Here is a 19,740-nt window from a genome sequence, read left to right as displayed (position 1 = left end):
TTCCTTTGAACATGTACTTGGATCAATGACCTTATGTTTGCTCAGTGCTCTTACACTCACATTAGTTGCAGATTTGCAGAAACCTCAGTTGAAGAAAATGGCTGATATTGCTCTTGGGTATTGTTGTTTCCCTGGGACCTATTGAATAAACAAAGTTATTTTAATTGCAGTCAATGCGTTATTTCTGCTTTGCTGATCTTTAAAACCAAATGTGTAATCAGTATGAAACCCTTATTGTATGTCCTTGGGGTTGTTGATTCCTGATTCCTCTGCAGTATGTCAGGGGTATGAAACTCCGGTCCTGGAGGCCTGCAGTCTCTGCTTCTATTGTATTCTCATTCCGCAGCCAATTTGAGCTTTGGAAACCAAGGCTGAAATCAGTGACGCAGTTAAGTGCAGTGCATGTGAAAAAAAAACCCGGTAGAAACAGCAGCCCTCCAAGATTTCAGTTTGAGATCCTTGCTCTTTGAGAAGATTTATTGCCACAATGAGTGTTGCACAATAAAATAGTTTGCACTTCCTGTGAATACGTGGTTCCTTTCTCAAGAATACAAGTGCATGCAAAAACAAAACTTAAGAGGAGGGCAATCAACCAAGAGCAAACACATTTTTTGAATATTCATTAGCATGGCATTATATAGTAGTTTTGAAACAACACAGCAGAAGACAGTAGTGAAACACAGCCTCTCACTGGCCAGGGCTTGCCAGTTCTTGAAGATGCCTTGTGACTGTTTCAGAATTTTTTTCTGTGTCATATTTTAGTATGGAGCCAATTGTCTTCAAAGCTACAACAGAGTTGTGATGGAGAGACATTCAGAATTTCACCCTTATTGTGCTTCTGTGCTTTCAAACAAGAAGCCACAGGAAAAAGAAAACAGGCTGTTGGTGTGGTTCTCAACTAGTTGTGTCGAGATGTGCTCACTCAGGAAGACCGTGGGCTGAGACCATTTTAATACATTCTCGTGAAACCTGTTGTCCAGGACCCTCCGTACAGAAGCATTCTGAAGGATGAGAGCACTGCACTGCTCTCAAATACTTTTCAGTCACGCACAAATCCCAATTCAATTTCAAGTCCACTGTTGAGAGGATAGAATTGAGTTTCCTGCCGCACTTGTGAAAGCGTGTCGATTTTGAGGGAACGCCTGTGGACAGGAAGCTGTGTATGTGTGTGTGTGTGCGTGAGTGAGTGGAGCTTCGGCGTGATATAGACTTGCCTGTCTCTTTTCAGCAGGCGCATTTGATCAGGATGTTGTCCCCTTACACATCGTGTCATTTTTATCTAATTCTCACACTTATTAACTCATGGACAGGTAAGATGAAGTTTTCTTATTGTTGTTGTTGTTGAATTCTTTTTACTTTGGCTGAGCGGATACGATTAGATTGTATATTGTCTCTCTCTCTTTCTCTCTCTCTCTCTCTCTCTCTCACACAAACACATACACACACACACACACACACACACACACACATATTGCTGGTTCTCCCCACTGAGCTGATAGTGGTACCAATACTACTACTACTACTACTACTCATAATTCACATCATCTGGGAAACATGATAATGATATATTTTATATATCATATCATATTTATTTTATACGACAGTACTGACACAAATGATGGAAACATTTCATTTATAAACAAGCAGATATAGAGTAGAATAGAAAATCATTTCATCCTATTAAAATGACAGTTTGTCTTTTAAATGGGCCCAGAAATGCAAACCGATTTTGTATTATGATTTTTAAAGTATCGCAAAAAGCTTTTGTAAATCACCAGCCAGGAGTAATTGTAGTTTTGCAAGCTACTTTTGCAAGTTAGCTGTAGTTGAACTACTTTCAGTGTGGGATAATTAGTAGTTTGTACAATTACACTTTCAGAGCAGTCTCCTCAACATTTCTCTGGAATAGGAACTTTTTTTACAAATGAATATTTGATATACATGAACTGTGTTGATTTTATAATGAAAGTACAGTTACAATAGCAACCCGTTCATCATGTTTATTTCATAGAAACTAGATTGAAGACATTCTGACAAAACAGAAGTCTTATATAACCTGGAAAACACGGTCATAAGGTCTTACTGCATGTTTAAAATGTGGCAAAGAGCAGCCAGACCGCAAGGTGGACCTCTCATGCTGCATTATATTATGTTACTGTATGTTAGACTTGCACTCTCACATGTCATGTTAAAATAATAATTATAACTCATATTATTTAACAGTATTGGCATAGTGTAAGACTCACATTGTATCATACTGTGTATATTAGACCCGCTTTGTTATACAGTATATACTTATTGAGTGCTAGACTACATTGAGTCCTCACTGGGTCTGCGTGTGTAACAGTTGGCTCCACTTTTATTTCATAGCACAAACTGAGTCACATCTTGTTCCATTGCACACTATTGTGCATATTGTCCTATTTGACAAGTCTTGCATTGTGTCATAATGTGATTTACTTTGGGCTCTCATTGTGTCTTCAGACTACTCGATCAGCTGCTTAAAATGTACTGTAAGCATATAGCGTTTTTCCCTTTATTTAATACCACAGATGCTGTGACCATAACAGAGGCTGTGAACATCACTGCAGTACGTGGAAGCTCTGTCTGTCTCCCCTGCTCCTCACACCTGTATGCTGCTGCTACAGTTTCAGTTAAATGGGCAAAGACTGGAAGCCCTGGAAAACTGTGTGATTACCGTGTGGTAAATGGCACAGTGGAAACAAATTCAATACAATGTGAACACCATGTAAATGCAACAGAGCAAGTATCTATGCTCTGCCTAACTGGAGTCAGGACCAGAGACGCTGGTTATTATAACTGTTCAGTAACGAAACACATACCCCCACCAGCGATTAGCAGATGCTATGAGGTGAAACTTCATATAGAAGGTACAGTATCCATGCTACGGCACAAGATATCAGGCTGAGTTACTGTGTGATGTCTCAGAAGAAAAATAACTTTTATTTTATGGGCCTACTTCAGTACCAAAACTAGGTAATAGCATTAGGAGACAGCTAATGTAAAGGGTTCACCAGCCTGGAGAGAAGGAAATTTAGCTGAAGGTGTACCTGAGAGAGGTCAGAAACACAGACGATGAGGGGCTTTCATTACATTACATTATTGCATTATTGGAATCCTATCCTAAATGCACTCTCGCCAAACTATCCAATGTGGAAATAAAATGAAAAATGCTAAAAATGTTCAGACGCGTTTCAGCAAGAAAAAAAATAATTCTGCAAGTCTTTTTATAACACTGTACTGTTGAAATATTTGTATGGGTATGGGGAATTGGATGAATCAACATTGTCCAGAAGTCATTTCTGTCATGAATTATTATTAAATATATTTACGCAGGAATAATATAACACATTTTTTTATTTTTGCACTCATATCATTCAATATCTTCAATATGTTCCTGCAGTCTTGAGTTAAGTGCAACAGGAAGCTAGCTCACTTATATATTTATATGTCCTCAATTATAAACAGTGACTAAAAACAATTACCTCAATTTAATTACTAAAATTGGATTAATCAATTTTGTTAGACTTTTGCTGCTAATTTGAAATTCCGATTACGTGATTATGGCAGAATCTTAACATGGAGATTTCCAACATTGTGAGAAAATCACAGACCATATGAATATTTTAAGTACTGTACCAATTGTAGATATCCAGACCTCCCTTTTGCGTTACAAAATCAAAATAAGTGACCTGAAGCAGCCTCCTTCTTTGACCCCTTCAGATCCACCACATGTCGTCATAGAACGAAAGACGACCAACAGATCAGGCTGCCTTTGGCTACTGTGTGAGCTGAATGGCATGGAATCAGCACAGGTGAACTTCACCTGGAGCAGAAATGGAGATGACATACGTGAAACATCCAGTTCCCTACACCTGTGTAAACCTGACTGGAGTGAAGGAGACATCTTCACCTGCAGCATAAGCCAGTCCTCCAATCCCACAGGCCTCAGTGTCAACATCACCATCACACAGTCAAACTCAACAGTGTGTAAGTGATTGAAAATATGAATATTACACATGCATATATATGTGTACACATGCAATGCCAGGGTGCAGGGTTTATTTAGCCCAGCAATAAGAAACCTGATTCTACTGATTGAAGACCATGATTAGTTGGATCAGTTGCCTTAGTGCCGCGCTGAAATAAAGCAGGAACTATACCATACCTCTTCTAAAATTCTAACCTTCTAACCTGGCCTTTATGGCCAGTAGTAGCCTACTGCTGGTGTAATTTTCTACCTGGTTGGCATGAGATTCCACTCATTGGCTCAGGCAGTAAGAGCAGTCGTCTGGCAGTCGGAGGGTTGCTGGTTTGATCCCACCCTGGGTGTGTCGAAGTGTCCCTGAGCAAGACACCTAACCCCTAAATGCTCCTGACGAGCTGGTTGGTGCCTTACATGGCAGCCAATTGCCGTCCGTGTGTGAGTGTGAGTGTGTGTATGAATGGGTGAATGAGAAGCATCAATTGTACAGCGCTTTGGATTAAGGCGCTATATAAATGCCAGACATAAATCAGTTGCACTGCAGTACTACTGGCCCCCAGGGCCAGATATAAATGTCCCAACTGTACAATACTGAGACCAGTTTATATTTACGTGGTGGAGCATAGCCTTATTATTACAATCTTTTGGATTAACTGAATTTTCAAATATGCTTAATCAACATTAAAAAAAAAACGAATCTTCAGCGTGGAATGCATACTTCCTCTCGTCAGCCTTGCTGAGAGATGAGAGATAAGGTGTATGACATCAGTCTGTATGTGCCCACTGATAAGCACGGGTAGAGGTGTTAAAGTTGTCCCGGACGAAGATGCCAGTACTGATACTGCCTGATATTTTCCATCAGCTGCTGCTTTTCACCGCCCAGCAGCTCAACTCTGTGCTCTCCCAGGACCCATGTCTCCTGACCAGTGTGGCAGAATGGTTGGGGGGCTCAGTTTGTCACCCAGGTCTTAGATTAGATTCCCAGGTGGGAAGCTGCCATTGGGAAATGTACTTAATATGCATTGCTTCAAGTATTGACCTGAGGGAAGTGTACAACTCTAAACTGTGTGTTAGAATGCACAAGAATGGGTACCAACACAGTGAGTTTCCCATCAGGGAATGAGAGGCAGCTGTCCAGTTTGATTGATGAATGAATTGGTTGATTGATACTTTTGCCTCATTCACACGGATGTATTTTTCTTGTTCCAGATGGCTCCAATTCAAAGCTGATTATAATCTGTGTGAGTGCATTAGCTGGAACTGTGATCCTCATCTGCCTGGTCGTCTGTATGTATAAGTGTAAGTTTCACTATATTCTCCCTCATAGACCACCCTGGTTTTTTATTTAGCTAGTTTTCTGACAACTCAACCTTCCTCTATTTCGCATCATTGGCCAAAATAACAATGCTTCTGCAATCCAACCTTCAAGTGACTATTTAAAGAACAGGAATCGGAAACTGAGACTAAATCTCTCAACAACTGCGAAACTTCCTCTGGCTCCCCCGTAGATCACACTCCTATGAGACATTTTAATTTGGCCTGGTGAAGTTCTTTGAATAAAAAGTGAAAAAAAACTAAACAATTCTTTGTTACTTCCACCATCATTTAAATGGTTAAAACAAGGATCTAGTTGTTTGATAGCAATACAGACAGAGGAACGTATAGTATATATTAAAACTATATGAGATTAAATGATGGGTGGAACACCAAAAAAAGAGAAAACAAATCATGTGACTTTTATTTGCAGCCCCTAGGCCAAAGCTTTGATCATAGCATCGGTACTATACAATGGACAGTACAGAATAGCTCAGAGGTTGCCACTGGGTCATGAGATGGTCAACACATATTATGTTTCATGATTTCAAAACTCTGGTGATGTGTCAGCCCGTATTCTGCAGAAGTCTGTTAGTAATGTGCGTCATGCATAATAGCGTATCACAAAATGACCAGGAGGCTGAGTTACTAGAATTTGGGGAAGTGAAATTTGGGGTAGTGATGCGCCCCATGGAATGGAATTGCCTCCTCGTAGTGTCAAGGCTGATAGTGGGCAGTAGGACCATCTGACAGACCTTAATTGGTCTCAGCATTTTTGGAATATTGTCAATTTACTCTTTTGGTCGACTGTATACCCGTGTTCTTTGTAGGCCGATTTTTTTTTCATGTTTTTATTTATTTATTTGAAATTCAAAACCATATAGAACCAAAGTGACAAACCTCTGCAGCCGTCAACAATCCAACAAACCCCATGACGAAGAACTGCAGAAATGTACCCCCCATACCCCGTCAATAATCTCTAGGACGACCCCCCCACCCCCCCTGCACCATTAACCTCAAAATAATCCAGTTGATAGTCAGACTCACCTAATAGCTTGCCTTGCATAGTCCAGCGATATGTCTGCTGCTCTAAATTATACATAGTTTAGAGCAGCATACAGTATATAACCCAAAACGAAATTTTGAACAATATCAGAGGACATTTTGGAGCGTGCATTGGTTGAACTTTGGTGGTACGGCAGCCATCATAGTGCTTTTGGTCTGTGTATATTCTGATATTGTACTCTTGTAAATGGTACAATATCAGATTGTCCATGTCATATGAGGTGGTAACAGACATTTACAGGATTTAGACTTGCTATAGATAAACCTGTAATTGTACTGGCTAACTGGGCACTGGTAAACTGGGCTCGTTCCATTTTAAATATCATGCTAAGTTGGTTAGGAAGCATTAAGGTGAGTAATCCTTTTTGGAGAGTGTTTTGGACACTTTGAGCTTGCTTTAGGGTGGCCTGTAGCGCAGTGGTTAAGGTACATGACTGGGACACGCAAGGTCCGTGGTTCGATCCCCGGTGTAACCACAATAAGACACTTTTCCAGTCATTCATGTGTCTGGACAAAAATAAATGCAGATGTTTTTTATTTGGAGAGATTTGGGGACACCTGAGGAAATTTGAATAGCTAAATAATTCTGGGTTGATCCTCGACTTAAACATTTTGATATTCAGTGCTAAGCTATAAAAACATAAGGCGTTGTATTTTGCATCTTTTGTCTACAGTGTATGTACATGCAAATTAGTAACATAAATTAGTTCAGTCTGAAATGTCTGCTTTTCTTTAATTTAAGTCATTAAACATATGTGTGCAGTAAATCGTTTTTGAGATATTGACACTTTTATAGGACTAGTATCATCGGTGGAAATTGCCCTCTTGGGGAATTTGTGGTCATGTTCCAGGTGCTATGTTGTGAAACTGAGCTGGGTGAAAATTATTTCCAGCAGAAAATGTGCTTCATTCATTGCAGCATACATGCAAAGGCCCCAAATATATGTAACTACAGTATCTGTAATATAAGTAGCAGATAAAATGTTTAAAATGTGCTAATTGTGTTTTTTTGTTATAAGACACAATAACTTTTATTTTATTTTACAGGTAAGAAAGCTGACTCAAGAGGGGGATCCATAGTGTACACCAACAAGGTCTATGAGAATTTCAGCTTCAGCAAGGCACGCCCGCCGACAGAGAGGACTGCCACAACACAACGTGAACAATGCATTTATGAGAACTAACATCTAATCTTTGCACTTCCGTGGGCGATATGGCTCAGGCAGTAAGAGCAGTCGTCTGGCAGTCAGAGGGTTTGCCGGTTTGATCCCCCGCCCGGGCTGTGTCGAAGTGTCCCTGAGCAAGACACCATGTCACCCCATTATGTGTTGTATTTATATATATTGATGTATTTTAATTAAAAAATGTATCCCCATTGTTCCTATACAGTTGCTGCGACTACAGTTCAGGAGGGTGCGCAACAGGCAGATGTGCCCTCCGATATACCTGCCTGTACTGTAGACTGTTGACCGTGAGTTACAAGGGGCCAGCTTTCAAGCTACTAGATTCGCCAATTCATATGAAGTCGCTCTCTAGTCATACCTATGTTTTTTCACAAAAATCCTATTTTCCCATTGGACTCCATTTATGTTATAAATGTTATAATGCTCACCTGTGTCTGCCCAGAGTGCTGCTCCTCAGTACCTCAGACTTCACTCTGATTCGGCTTGGTTTCTCAACCTACAAGCCCTGCCCTCCCCCTGCAACATGGAGAAGGCACTTATCAAAGGGAAAACCCGCAACCCGAGTGTAGCAACTTCTACAACCGTAACCATATCCTGTATCTTTATATGATGTGTGTATGTATTTTAAGTTGAACATTTCTCTGCGGTAAGGATCTTATCTTAAATTATCGTAAATGTTCACAAATTTAATGTTGCGTCAGCTTGTGTACAAAGCCAGTACAGACCTGTTGATACTGCTGCTGTTGAGCCCAGCGCGCTTCCTTCCCTGTCAACTACCGAGCCAGTCTTCTTCCCCTGCAGCACATATCTCACACCTGTGTCTAGAGCTAAAGAAACTCACATTATAAAGGTATTTGTTGTTAGAATAAGAAACTGCAAATTCTTCAGAGGTCTGACATAAAAAAATGCATTTTGTTCAGTCCACTGCAATGATACTTCACCCTTTACTCATGGAGGATTATTTTGTTGTTATAGGATTGTGTCCATATGTTTCATCCTACTTTACAAAAAGGCACAGGTCATTTAAAGCTTCTTTTTGTTTCTCATGACCTTGTTCGTGACTAATGAACATAACAGTTGTTTACTTCTGTTGGACGTTCGGAGTTTGATCTGTCACTTTAAGAATTACACATTTGGTGATATTTCCTGTGATGGACTGGCAACCTGTCCAGGGTGTATTCCTGCCTTTTGCCCAATGTATGCTGGGATAGGCTCCAGCCCCCCTGCGACCCTGATCAGGATAAGCGGGTTCAGATAATGGATGGATGGATGGATGGATGGTGATATTTCGGACTTTCCCAGCTACATTAGTTTTAAATATGACAAACACATTTTGGTCATTGTATCGATGTTGTGTTGATTGCCATCATCTGCATCATATGTAATGTATACAGAGCCCTCATAAAATTTGGGACAAAGACATATTTGGCTCTTTACTCCACAATTTTACATTTGTGATCAAACCATTCATATTCATTTTTATACAGAATTCAGGGCACCCTAATGTTTGGGACATATCAATGTTATGGAAATGAAGGTAGTCATGTTTAATACTGTTTTCCATATACTTTGCATGCAATGACTGCTTGAAGTCACATAAACATCACAAAGTACCGAATATTTTCCCTGGTCATGCTCTGTGACGCCTGTATTGCAGCCATCTTTAACTCATGCTTGTTTTGGGGGCTAGTCCCCTTAAGTTTTCTCTTCAGCATAGAAGATGCATATTCAAATAGATTCAAATAGGACGACTGTCTTGGCAGTCATGAATTTTCCAGTTTTTGGCTTACAAAAACTCCTTTCTTGCTTTAGCAGTATGTTTGGGATCATTGTCTTGCTGTAGGATGAAAAGTCGTTCGATACATTTGGAAGCATTTGCTTGAACTTGAGCAGATAAGATGTATCTCTGTACACTTTAGAATTCATTTAAGCAGTTACAGCATCAATGAAGACAAGTGACAGTCACACATTCCCAAACCATAACACCCCACTGCCATTTTTCACAGATAGGGGGTTGCTTTAGATCTTGAGCAGTTCCTTTGGACTCCAAACTTTACTTTTGCTATTGCGCTGATATAAAGCAATCTTGGTTTTTAACTTGTTTACAACTTGGAACCTGCCTGTTCTTGCAGCTAACTAGTGATATGCATCTTGAAGTGTAGCTTCTGTGGTTCCGTTTGTCAATACTTCTGGGGACAGAAGTCACTGACACATCCACATTTGCCTCCTGAAGAGTGTTTCTGATCTGTTGAACAGGGGTGCATCTCCCGATAACGGTGTCTCTTAGCGCTTTACCAAGACTCTCTAAGGTATACTTTTCTACGTGTTCCCCCAACTATCACTTCGGCGGTTGTTTAAGGGATAGCTTCTACGTGCGACGTTACTAGGCCCATCGACTCGCTCTAAGGTCGATTATGCACTCCATGCAGCGACTGTTTGACTGCGTTATTAGAGAAAGTAGTGTTATTTATTAATAATACACTGCAGGAATACTTCAAAATATTGCATTTATCATGACTGGTGGGAAGTGTTAGTAGAAATAAAAACAAACTACAAACTAAATTATCCAACCGTATATATAATTTTCGTCAAATTATATATACGGTTAGTGATACGGTTTGTGGCTACGCCATCTAGCAATACGCCTTCTTTGGCATGTCAGGTTTTATTTACATTCTTTTAATATCGTTGTCATGGTGCCTTAAATTACTTTGCAATCAGGGTTAATTTGGCAGAAGCACCATCACATTACTGGTGTAATTCTGTATTTTCTCTCATTAGCTGACGTTTCACACCAACAACAAAACGCACTCAACACGAAAACTTTTTTTTTTTTTTGCATAAGATATGGCGGAAAAACTAAGCACTCCCACAGCCTCGCAGCAAACGAAATTGAGATATTGTTAGACGTGGCGCTGAATAAAGAAACATTATTTTCCAGTTTTAAGACTACGGTGTCCAACAAAATCAAGAAAGAACTTTGGTTCAACATCACTCCAGCACACAGAGAGAGCGGGAAATCGTCAGTTTATGAATATCATTTAAAAGGCAATTAGGCAACATGCATCCTTCGTAATTTACAATTTCATTATTTGCATGAAAACAGTGCCATTAATGTGGTATTTTAGTAATATAATTAGCCAACTACAACTGTAGAATTATCACTCCATCTGAAGAGATATGCACATATTGCTTAACAGATTGAGATGTAAATACAACATCTGATTTCAGAGGCGTGCGGTCGTAACAGAGGTGGCCACTAGCGGAGTGATCTGACAACATCACAGGTACAGTTGAGAGTGGTTCAGACCAACCTCACGAAAGGACGACGTATAGAAGGTATACTTAGCCAAGAACGTTTCGGGAAACACGATGAAACGTTAAGGTAGAACTTACGAAGGACGTAGCGTTAAGAAGGCTTAAATAGCATGTTTTCTTTATACTGGAGGAATTCTTTGGTCATCATGTAGAGGTCGTCCTTGGCCTACCTGCGCATTTGTCATTACTGAGGTCACCAGTGCTTTCAATGAAATAGCAAGCCTAAGGTTTGGTCTATGTCCCTGACTTATTTATTTCTGATAATGCCTTCCATGACTTTCACTGGCACTCTTCTGTTACTCCTGCATTCCATATATACAGGTATGGGCCTTTATAAAACTATGTCCCATCAATTCAATTAGCCAAACATGGATTCCAATATCACATCTGAAAGATAAAGCAAACAAAATGCACCTGATCACAAGTTTGAGTGCTACGGCAAGAGGTTTGAATACTTATGTACCGTAACTCCTCAAATTGTGGCCGGGGTCTTTTATTTACTTAGGCTGCACAAAGCACAGGCCTTTATTTGGGGCAGGCTTGTATTTGAGGCAGGCCTTTATTTCTTATTAGGCTTCTGTTGTAGAATTTTATTCTTAGAAATAAAGTAAAAGGCTACACTTAAAGTGGGCCTACACTGTTCAACACTTCCTGTCACCGTTCACTGTAATCAATTAGTGTAGGCTAATCAGTAACACCGTTTCGTAAGTCATAGTGTCAGTCTTAACAGACTTAGATTATTGCAAAAATTCTCAAACACAATAAATCACATGCAAATCCAGAATGCATAAAATAACAACTTGCCAGACACACCTTCATGAACAATAACAAATTAGCGGAGATAACAGCAAGTTAAGGATCTTTTTTTCCTAAAGTGCGTTTTATTGTGTGACATGCGTTTCGTTTGGAGCAGCATAATTTACTTTTGGACTGTTTGATTCTATTGCTAAATGTTGGGACTGATGGGCACTGAAATCTGGGGGGTATTTGAAGGTTCACTGTTAAGTTTTATGTCGTTGAAAGTGTGTTGGGATTTCCACCCGTCTGTTTATTGCGAGCCAAGGCAGCCGCTTTCATTCATTCATTGAATGTGTGCTGTGCTGTAAATACATGGAAACCTTATTGCGTAGCCAAGTAGCCTAAGCCATCATTTTTAATTTTGCCTGATTTACTTTTTACTAAATTTGTAGGCTGGAATGCCTCGAGGCAACAATTGTGTTTAAATGTATATTGCTTCAGCCTTTGGCAAGCTACTCAGAAGGGGCGGCAAGCGACTGGTAGCTTGAGAGCAACGTGTTGGAGACCCATGGTGTAGGACGACTTTTCATTGGCAACAGTATTAAACCAACCAACAATATAAAATATTAAGAGCGCTTTTATTTCATTGAGTTAAATCAAAACAATGTCTTCTAGTGCGCATGGACTGATAACCCTACTGGTAGGCGATATTACCCCGGCTTGTATTTGGGGACCGGCCTTTATTTGTCCGGCTTCAAATAGAATCCTGGACACAATTTGAGGATTTACAGTAAATAAGAGAGGTCTGATTTTTTTTTTTTTATATATATATAAATTCACAAAAATTGTTTTCACTTCTTCCATTGAACAGGGGTAGTGTGTAGATTGATGGGCAAGAATGGCAATTTTATCCTTATGAAATAAAATCTAACACAAAGTGGAAAATACTTCCTGAAACCACTGTTGTGATGTCCCCAGGCTTGGCAGGTTGACCCAATGCAGACACAGACCAGTGTATCAGGTAAACTTCCCACAGGAGATTTTAATCACAGCCAAAACACAAAGCACAACAAAATCAAGTCCATGCAAGGGTCAAGCAGTGGAGTAAGCAATCCACAAAGGCTTGGCACAGTAAGACAGGGCTGAGTCATCGTCGAGAGCCGGGCGTGGGTCGAAAACCAGAAGAAACAATCAGCGAAGCGCAGTGCAGAAGGGTGATCCAGGAGAAGCGCCTGAAACAGGTTGATGGTCAGGGTAATAGAAGTCAGGCACGGGTCTTTGACAAGCCGGGTCGAACTGAAGGCAGGCAGCTGAGGCAGGCAGAAGCAGTGGTCAAACAGACAGGGTTCAGAGCATGGCAGACAGAAGACATAGTCACGGGACAAAGAAAAGTCATAAACAGGCATCTCAAACCTAGGCAATGCATACCACACAAGAAGGCCGATTTGTCAATGAGTGCTGGAAAGAACAGAGCTTAAGTAGCAGAGCGGACAGCTGCTTAGAATCACGGTCATTGATTAAGCAGAAACAAGATGCAGATGGAAGTGACCAGCATGCAAAGGGAATAACACTCGGAACAGGTAGGAAATGGGAGTGGATACTGAATGAGGGATGATTAGTGGGTAATTGGTTAATGTGTTAGTATCTACGCTGATCTCATGTTAGTCGGTTGTGGCGACCAAGCCTGGTCTTCCTCAGCTGAGGTTGTTGCTGTCGTCCAGCAGGTGGCAGTGCTGTGTGCTATCCCTCCCTTCCCCTGGAATGGTCTAATGGTTGATTGGATAAAATTAGTTGATGAGTCACCAATTTTTTTACTGGGTGTTTGCACCTGAGAGAACCCTGATAAATGGCTTTACCCAGATGCTCAGGGGAGTGATTTCTCACACCGTGCTGAGCTTTTCACAGTGGTTGTTGATTGTTGATTGTTGATTGTTGATTGTTGATTGTTGATTGTTGGTTGTTGGTTGTTGGTTGTCTTGGTCTTCCTCTGTTATTTTGCACTTGCACTCACACTCAAACACCCCTAAACGGATTCACTCTGACACGCATTCAGACAAACACATTATTGCCAAATAAAACTCTTCAAATCTATTTTCCTGGTCTGGTCTCCATGTTTTGTTTGACTGCTTGAATGCTGGTCATAACACGGTTAATAAGTGTTAGTAATTAGGAAAGGAGGAGCAGCGGCAGGTGAGAATAATGAAGGGCATGTTAATTGATTAGTTGGTTTATAACTACTCTGGTCTAGCGTTAGTTTGATTAATAATGGTTAGTACTGTACAAGGGAAAAAATAAGAATGACATCTAAAACGACAGAGACAGTACGGGAACAGCAGAAATGCAAGCAACACAAAACAGCGCAGGGAACATCTAGAAGCGTAGATAAAGACAAGTAAGATTAGTGTGAAACTACAGATTGAATACACCTGGTAATAATAAGGAGAGTCAGAAACACCCTGAAACGTGGCATGGAAAGCAGAGCGTGACAATTGTATATTCAATTATAATGTGTGATCTCAAGTAACTGCTTCATAGGCAACCCCTAGCTACTCACTAGCTTTCCTCAAATAATTCTTTGTGGCATGTAGTGTCAGGAATGGACAAAGAGCTGTAGGCTAGTGTACCATGAAACCACTCAGTGCTAATTGGGCTACTTAGTGAATGGTAGCTTAACAATAATGTCCTTGCTTGATCAAAAGTGCTTTAATAGTTTTAGCTACACAAGCATAACGATTGTGTATTAATATGAATGATACATTAGATTGTTATCCAGCTCTGTCTCATGTAAATGTTCATCGATATGTTCAACAAAACTGAGATAAATAGTTTTAGTCTGAAAACTGACAGCTGTAGTTGAAAGCAGATGTTTCATAAAACCAGGTAAACTCTTGTTACTCTTCCAAAAAATGTGTTTTTGCAAACATTCATGAAGAAATATAGAGCTAAACATTGTTCCATTTTGATTATTTAATTGTGCCAATTGCAATGATAGCTGCACTGTACTCCGGTTTCCCCTAGATGGCAGTAAGGGGCTGGACTACCCCCAGTCCTAAACAGCTGGAGTTTAAATATTGCTGTGCATGTTTTTTACTCTGTCCATCTTTTACTATGTTCTACATTCATGACTTATCTGCACTCACATGTTTATTGCTAAGATGAAGCAGAAAGATTCACACTTTTCAGTGTAGTGCCTTCATCACAAAACATTTGATGGCTGTCAAATACCCTCAAGTCAACAGAGACATTCAAACAATTTAGAGAGGACAAGCTTCCAATCAGAGCTATTTTCAGGTTGGCTATTAATTGAGACTGGCGACTCAATATACCACCATAGCACTAGAGACCATCTCTATCTGTAACCCTCTCTGCTGCCCAAGCTGAAAACATAAGGACAAAAAAGGAACAAGAAGGGAGATAACTTGTGGTAAGATAAGTTTGAAACAAATAGATATTGTCTCATTTCAGCCGCCATGGTAAAAGTGAGTAATGTGAAGGCTGGCACATGCAAGATTGAACATAACTCTCAGCAGAGACCATTTCAGAGGGAGTGATCCTGTTCCCACACAGTAAAACTGGGCTATGTCAGTGGCCAGTTTCACATCAGCCTTCCGGTTTCCTGTTGAGGTGTGAGATGATGCACGCTACCTTGTTGTGAAATTTGTTTTAGTTCCCCTGAGGTCACGATTGTATAAATATGTCATCTACAGTCCTCATGGTATCATGGTCCTCGAGGACAGATAACTGCTGCTTTTCTACCCTGCCTTTACTGGGGAGTCAGGTGTGAAGACAATTAGGCCAATGAGTGGCATTAATTACACGGGAGAAAAGGAAATCAGAACAGGATTTGATGGCCAGAGTTAATGGTCTCTCCTGTAGAGTCATGCAATTTGGTTCACAGGTACCTCCCCTCGTGAAGACCAAATTTGCCTCAATGATCATGAAGTCCACCATTTCTGTAGGACACTTCAAATGCTTCTCCACCTACAAAAATGGACCAATTTACACAAAATGCAGGCGTCAGCACAAGTATGTTTCTTTCCCCAGCTGATGTGCAAGCTGGGCACAAGGCTTTGCTGACTGGTAGACACCACCCAGTTCCTGACAATTTCAATCTATGTCATGAAAACCCCTGACAGCTGGAATAAAATAACTTCATTAAGATATGAAAAGACAAATGTGGAGTGACATATTGTATGTTGTGACATGCCCATCCGGAATTCCTTCAGTAAATGCCTAGCTATAGACAGTAATTATATTGTTTGGAAAAATGTGTCATGTAAGCTGGTCTGGGTATGAATGTTTACTATTGGTACCTTATTTTTGTGGTAAATGTCAACATGAAGTCCAGTTTCACAGATGTAGGTGAAACACTCAAGCAGAAGACGTATTGGGCTTCTGCTGCTGTAGCCTATCCACTTGGAGGTTTGACGTGTTGTGTGCTCAGAGATGCTCTTCTGCAAATCATTGTTGTTTTATTTGTGTTACTGTCACCTTGCCAACTTTACCAGTCTGGTGTTTTTGCCTGCAGAACTGCTGCTCATTGGATGTTTTTTGTTTTTCACACCATTCTCTGCAAACTCTAGATACTGTTATGTGTGGAAAATCCCAGGAGATTAGCTGTTTTAGCTGAGATACTCAAACCACCCTGTCTGGCACCAATAATCATTCCACAGTCAAACTCACTTAGATCACATTTCTTCACCGTTCTGACATTTGGTCTGAACCTCTTGATCATGCATTTAGTCGCTGCCACATGATTGGCTCATTAAATATTTGCATTAACTGGTGTGCAGATCTACCTCATAAAGTGATCCCTGAGTGTACATTTCTGTTGCATGAATGAACAAGCTCTATACCAGATGACAGTAGTGAAATTAAAAGTATATAAGTGATATTATTTTTATGGAGCCTATGATGTCATAAAAGTGAATTATTTCTGTTATTGTGGGTTTTGTCTGTATGGTCATAGCTGTCCTTTTTAATTTGTTCATAGATCTATGATTTGCTATTTTCCTTCTGGTACCGTAACATGAAAAAAAAAATCTGCGGATGTGATAAAGTAAACCTTGGCTTGTTGGCTGTGATGTCACTGAGCTGAAACATGGCACTATCATCTCATGTTAATTATGAACATTGCATATAGCTTGACATATTAACTGAATGCCAGGACATTATGAAGTGAAAAAAGCAGTTCTCTTTTTTCTCAGAATGTGCTTATAGAATATTCTTATTATGCAAACACACACACACACACACACACACACACACACACACATGCACACACACATATACAGACGTACATAGACATATATATATACACACACACACACGCCCCTTCTGACCACAGCACAAATGCAGGAGGCCATAGATGGGTATCTTTTCCACCATGTAGTCATTATTAGCTTGGCCCAACTGCCAAACAGTTAGTTGATGGGGGAGGTTTCAGTGCAATGACAATGGAAAGATATTTCATTTTTCGCTTATGTGCAATTAAAAACTTTAAATGTTACATTTTGGATATAGGTGCTGTCTGTACAAAATGTTAATGATGAAACAATCTTTGATGAATGATAACAGTTTCAGCTAACATTTTCACCTGTGAAGACAGCATCTCACCCTTAATGTTTTCATATGTTATGCTTTCATAAGGTTCATACGTATTTATTGTCATTAAAAATGTGCGAAAACAAAATCCAATACTATTTGCTTTATTGCTGACAATAGCTGTTCGTTAAATCACCCACTATTTCTCTTTTCCCACTATTTTCACAATTCAACAAGTTTATTCTCTCTGTCCCATGCTATTGCAGTGCAATTTACTCATACAAAAATATGTTGATTCCTTTTCTCTCCTAATTTGGAATGTCATATCTTTTTCCTTCACTGCAATATATTTTTTGTTATACAGAGCTCAGGACAACATGCAAAAAAGCCACTTTTCTTTTCACTGCACAGTTGGTTTATTATGAGAGGATGGCACAGGCCCATGTTTGACCAGATGACCTGCTCTTACAGTGCATCCAGAAAGTATTCACAGCGCTTCACTTTTCCCACATTTTGTTATGTTACAGCCTTATTCCAAAATGGAATAAATAAATTTTTTTCCTCCAAATTCTACACACAACACCCCATTATGACAACATGAAAGAAGTTATTTTTGAAATTTTTGCTAATTTTAAAAAAAATAAAAAACTAAGAAATCACAGGTACATAAGTATTCACAGCCTTTGCCATGAAGCTCAAAATTGAGCTCAGGTGCATCCTGTTTCCACTGATCAACCTTGAGATGTTTCTACAGCTTAATTGGAGTCCACCTGTGGTAAATTCAGTTGATTGGACATGATTTGGAAAGGCACACACCTGTCTATATAAGGTCCCACAGTTGACAGTGCATGTCAGAGCACAAACCAAGCATGAAGTCAAAGGAATTGTCTGTAGACCGCCGAGACAGGATTGTCTCGCGGCACAAATCTGGGGAAGGGTACAGAACATTTTCTGCTGCTTTGAAGGTCCCAATGAGCACAGTGGCCTCCATCATCTGTAAATGGAAGAAGTTCAGAACCACCAGGACTCTTCCTAGAGCTGGCCGCCCATCTAAACTGAGCAATCGGGGGAGAAGGGCCTTTGTCAGGGAGGTGACCAAGAACCCGATGGTCACTCTGTCAGAGCTCCAGCGTTCCTCTGTAGAGAGAGGAGAACCTTCCAGAAGGACAACCATCTCTGCAGCAATCCACCAATCAGGCCTGTATGGTAGAGTGGCCAGACGGAAGCCACTCCTTGGTAAAAGGCACATGACAGCCCGCCTGGAGTTTGCCAAAAGGCACCTGAAGGACTCTCAGACCATGAGAAACAAAATTCCCTGGTCTGATGAGACAAACATTGAACTCTTTGGCGTGAATGCCAGGCGTCATGTTTGGAGGAAACCAGGCACCGCTCATCACCTGGCCAATACCATCCCTACAGTGAAACATGGTGGTGGCAGCATCATGCTGTGGGGATGTTTTTCTGCGGCAGGAACTGGGAGACTAGTCAGGATTGAGAAAAAGATGAATGCAGCAATGTACAGAGACATCCTGGATGAAAACCTGCTCCAGAGCGCTCTTGACCTCAGACTGGGGCGACGGTTCATCTTTCAGCAGGACAACGACCCTAAGCACACGGCCAAGATATGAAAGGAGTGGCTTCAGGACAATTCTGTGAATGTCCTTGAGTGGCCCAGCCAGAGCCCAGACTTGAATCCGATTGAACATCTCTGGAGAGATCTGAAAATGGCTGTGCACCGACGCTCCCCATCCAACCTGATGGAGCTTGAGAGGTGCTGCAAAGAGGAATGGGTGAAACTGCCCAAAGATAGGTGTGGCAAGCTTGTGGCATCATATTGAAAAAGACTTGAGGCTGTAATTGCTGCCAAAGGTGCATCAACAAAGTATTGAGCAAAGGCTGTGAATACTTATGTACATGTGATTTCTTAGTTTTTATTTTTAAGAAATTTGCAAACATTTCAAAAACTTCTTTCATGTTGTCATTAAGGGGTGTCGTGTGTAGAATTTTGAGGGAAAAAAAATGAATTTATTCTATTTTGGAATAAGGCTGTAACATAACAAAATGTGGGAAAAGTGAAGTGCTGTGAATACTTTCCGGTTGCACTGTATACAGTATGAAGGGAGAAACCTTCCCAATTCAGCAAAATGTTCTGTGTAAAATCGTCTGGGAGCATGATTTTAACTCACACAACTTATCAGAGTGCACACAGTCCCTATTATTAGGTACAGCACTGAGAATTGTACTGTGTAGACCTATCTGGGTGCGGCCTGATTATGCACCATCTTGTGCTGTAGGGGTGTAAGTCATGACAGTCAGTACCAGAGCGGCACCAACTGACAAACCAAAACCACTGATTTGACAATATCATTTCAATAGCTTGACTTTTCTCAGGCAAGGACATTTTGCATTGCATTCCACACATTATCTTCTTGGTGACTTCATGAGAAAGGTGGCTTGGGGGATCAGCCAGATGCAAGCTAGAGCGGTGGGGGTGTCCGTGTAAAAGTTAAACCGTATGGCATGTCACTGCCAGTGGTTTCAGGGAATAAACAAATAAATCAATGGAGACAA

General features: G+C 40.5%; 1 protein-coding gene across 4 annotated transcripts; it reads left to right on the top strand.

Annotated features, from left to right (window-relative positions):
* Positions 1 to 1,164: 1,164 nt before the first annotated feature.
* On the top strand, positions 1,165 to 8,989 carry LOC133133184 (uncharacterized). 4 transcript variants are annotated; one of them, XM_061249258.1, is made up of 5 exons: positions 1,165 to 1,310; positions 2,553 to 2,590; positions 3,723 to 4,011; positions 5,216 to 5,305; positions 7,433 to 8,989. In XM_061249258.1, exons 1-5 carry the CDS (start codon positions 1,247 to 1,249, stop codon positions 7,567 to 7,569), a joined length of 618 nt encoding a protein of 205 aa, XP_061105242.1. In that variant the 5' UTR covers positions 1,165 to 1,246; the 3' UTR covers positions 7,570 to 8,989. The 4 variants fall into 4 exon arrangements, with proteins under 4 accessions (XP_061105242.1, XP_061105243.1, XP_061105241.1 ...); XM_061249259.1 differs by having other exon boundaries at positions 1,166 to 1,310; positions 3,745 to 4,011; XM_061249256.1 differs by having other exon boundaries at positions 1,168 to 1,310; positions 2,553 to 2,891; positions 3,745 to 4,011.
* Positions 8,990 to 19,740: the final 10,751 nt, after the last annotated feature.

The sequence above is a fragment of the Conger conger genome, chromosome 7 (genome assembly GCF_963514075.1).
Source record: "Conger conger chromosome 7, fConCon1.1, whole genome shotgun sequence".
NCBI lineage: Eukaryota > Metazoa > Chordata > Actinopteri > Anguilliformes > Congridae > Conger > Conger conger.
This window is presented reverse-complemented; position numbering and strand designations above follow the sequence as displayed.

Bases quoted from the DNA above. Each gene is read 5' to 3' on its own strand.
- LOC133133184 (XM_061249256.1), top strand. From the start codon at position 1,247: ATGTTGTCCCCTTACACATCGTGTCATTTTTATCTAATTCTCACACTT. The intron at 4,012-5,215 runs GTAAGTGATTGA...TTCTTGTTCCAG, and splicing joins ACAGTCAAACTCAACAGTGT to ATGGCTCCAATTCAAAGCTG. The intron at 5,306-7,432 runs GTAAGTTTCACT...TTTATTTTACAG, and splicing joins GGTCGTCTGTATGTATAAGT to GTAAGAAAGCTGACTCAAGA.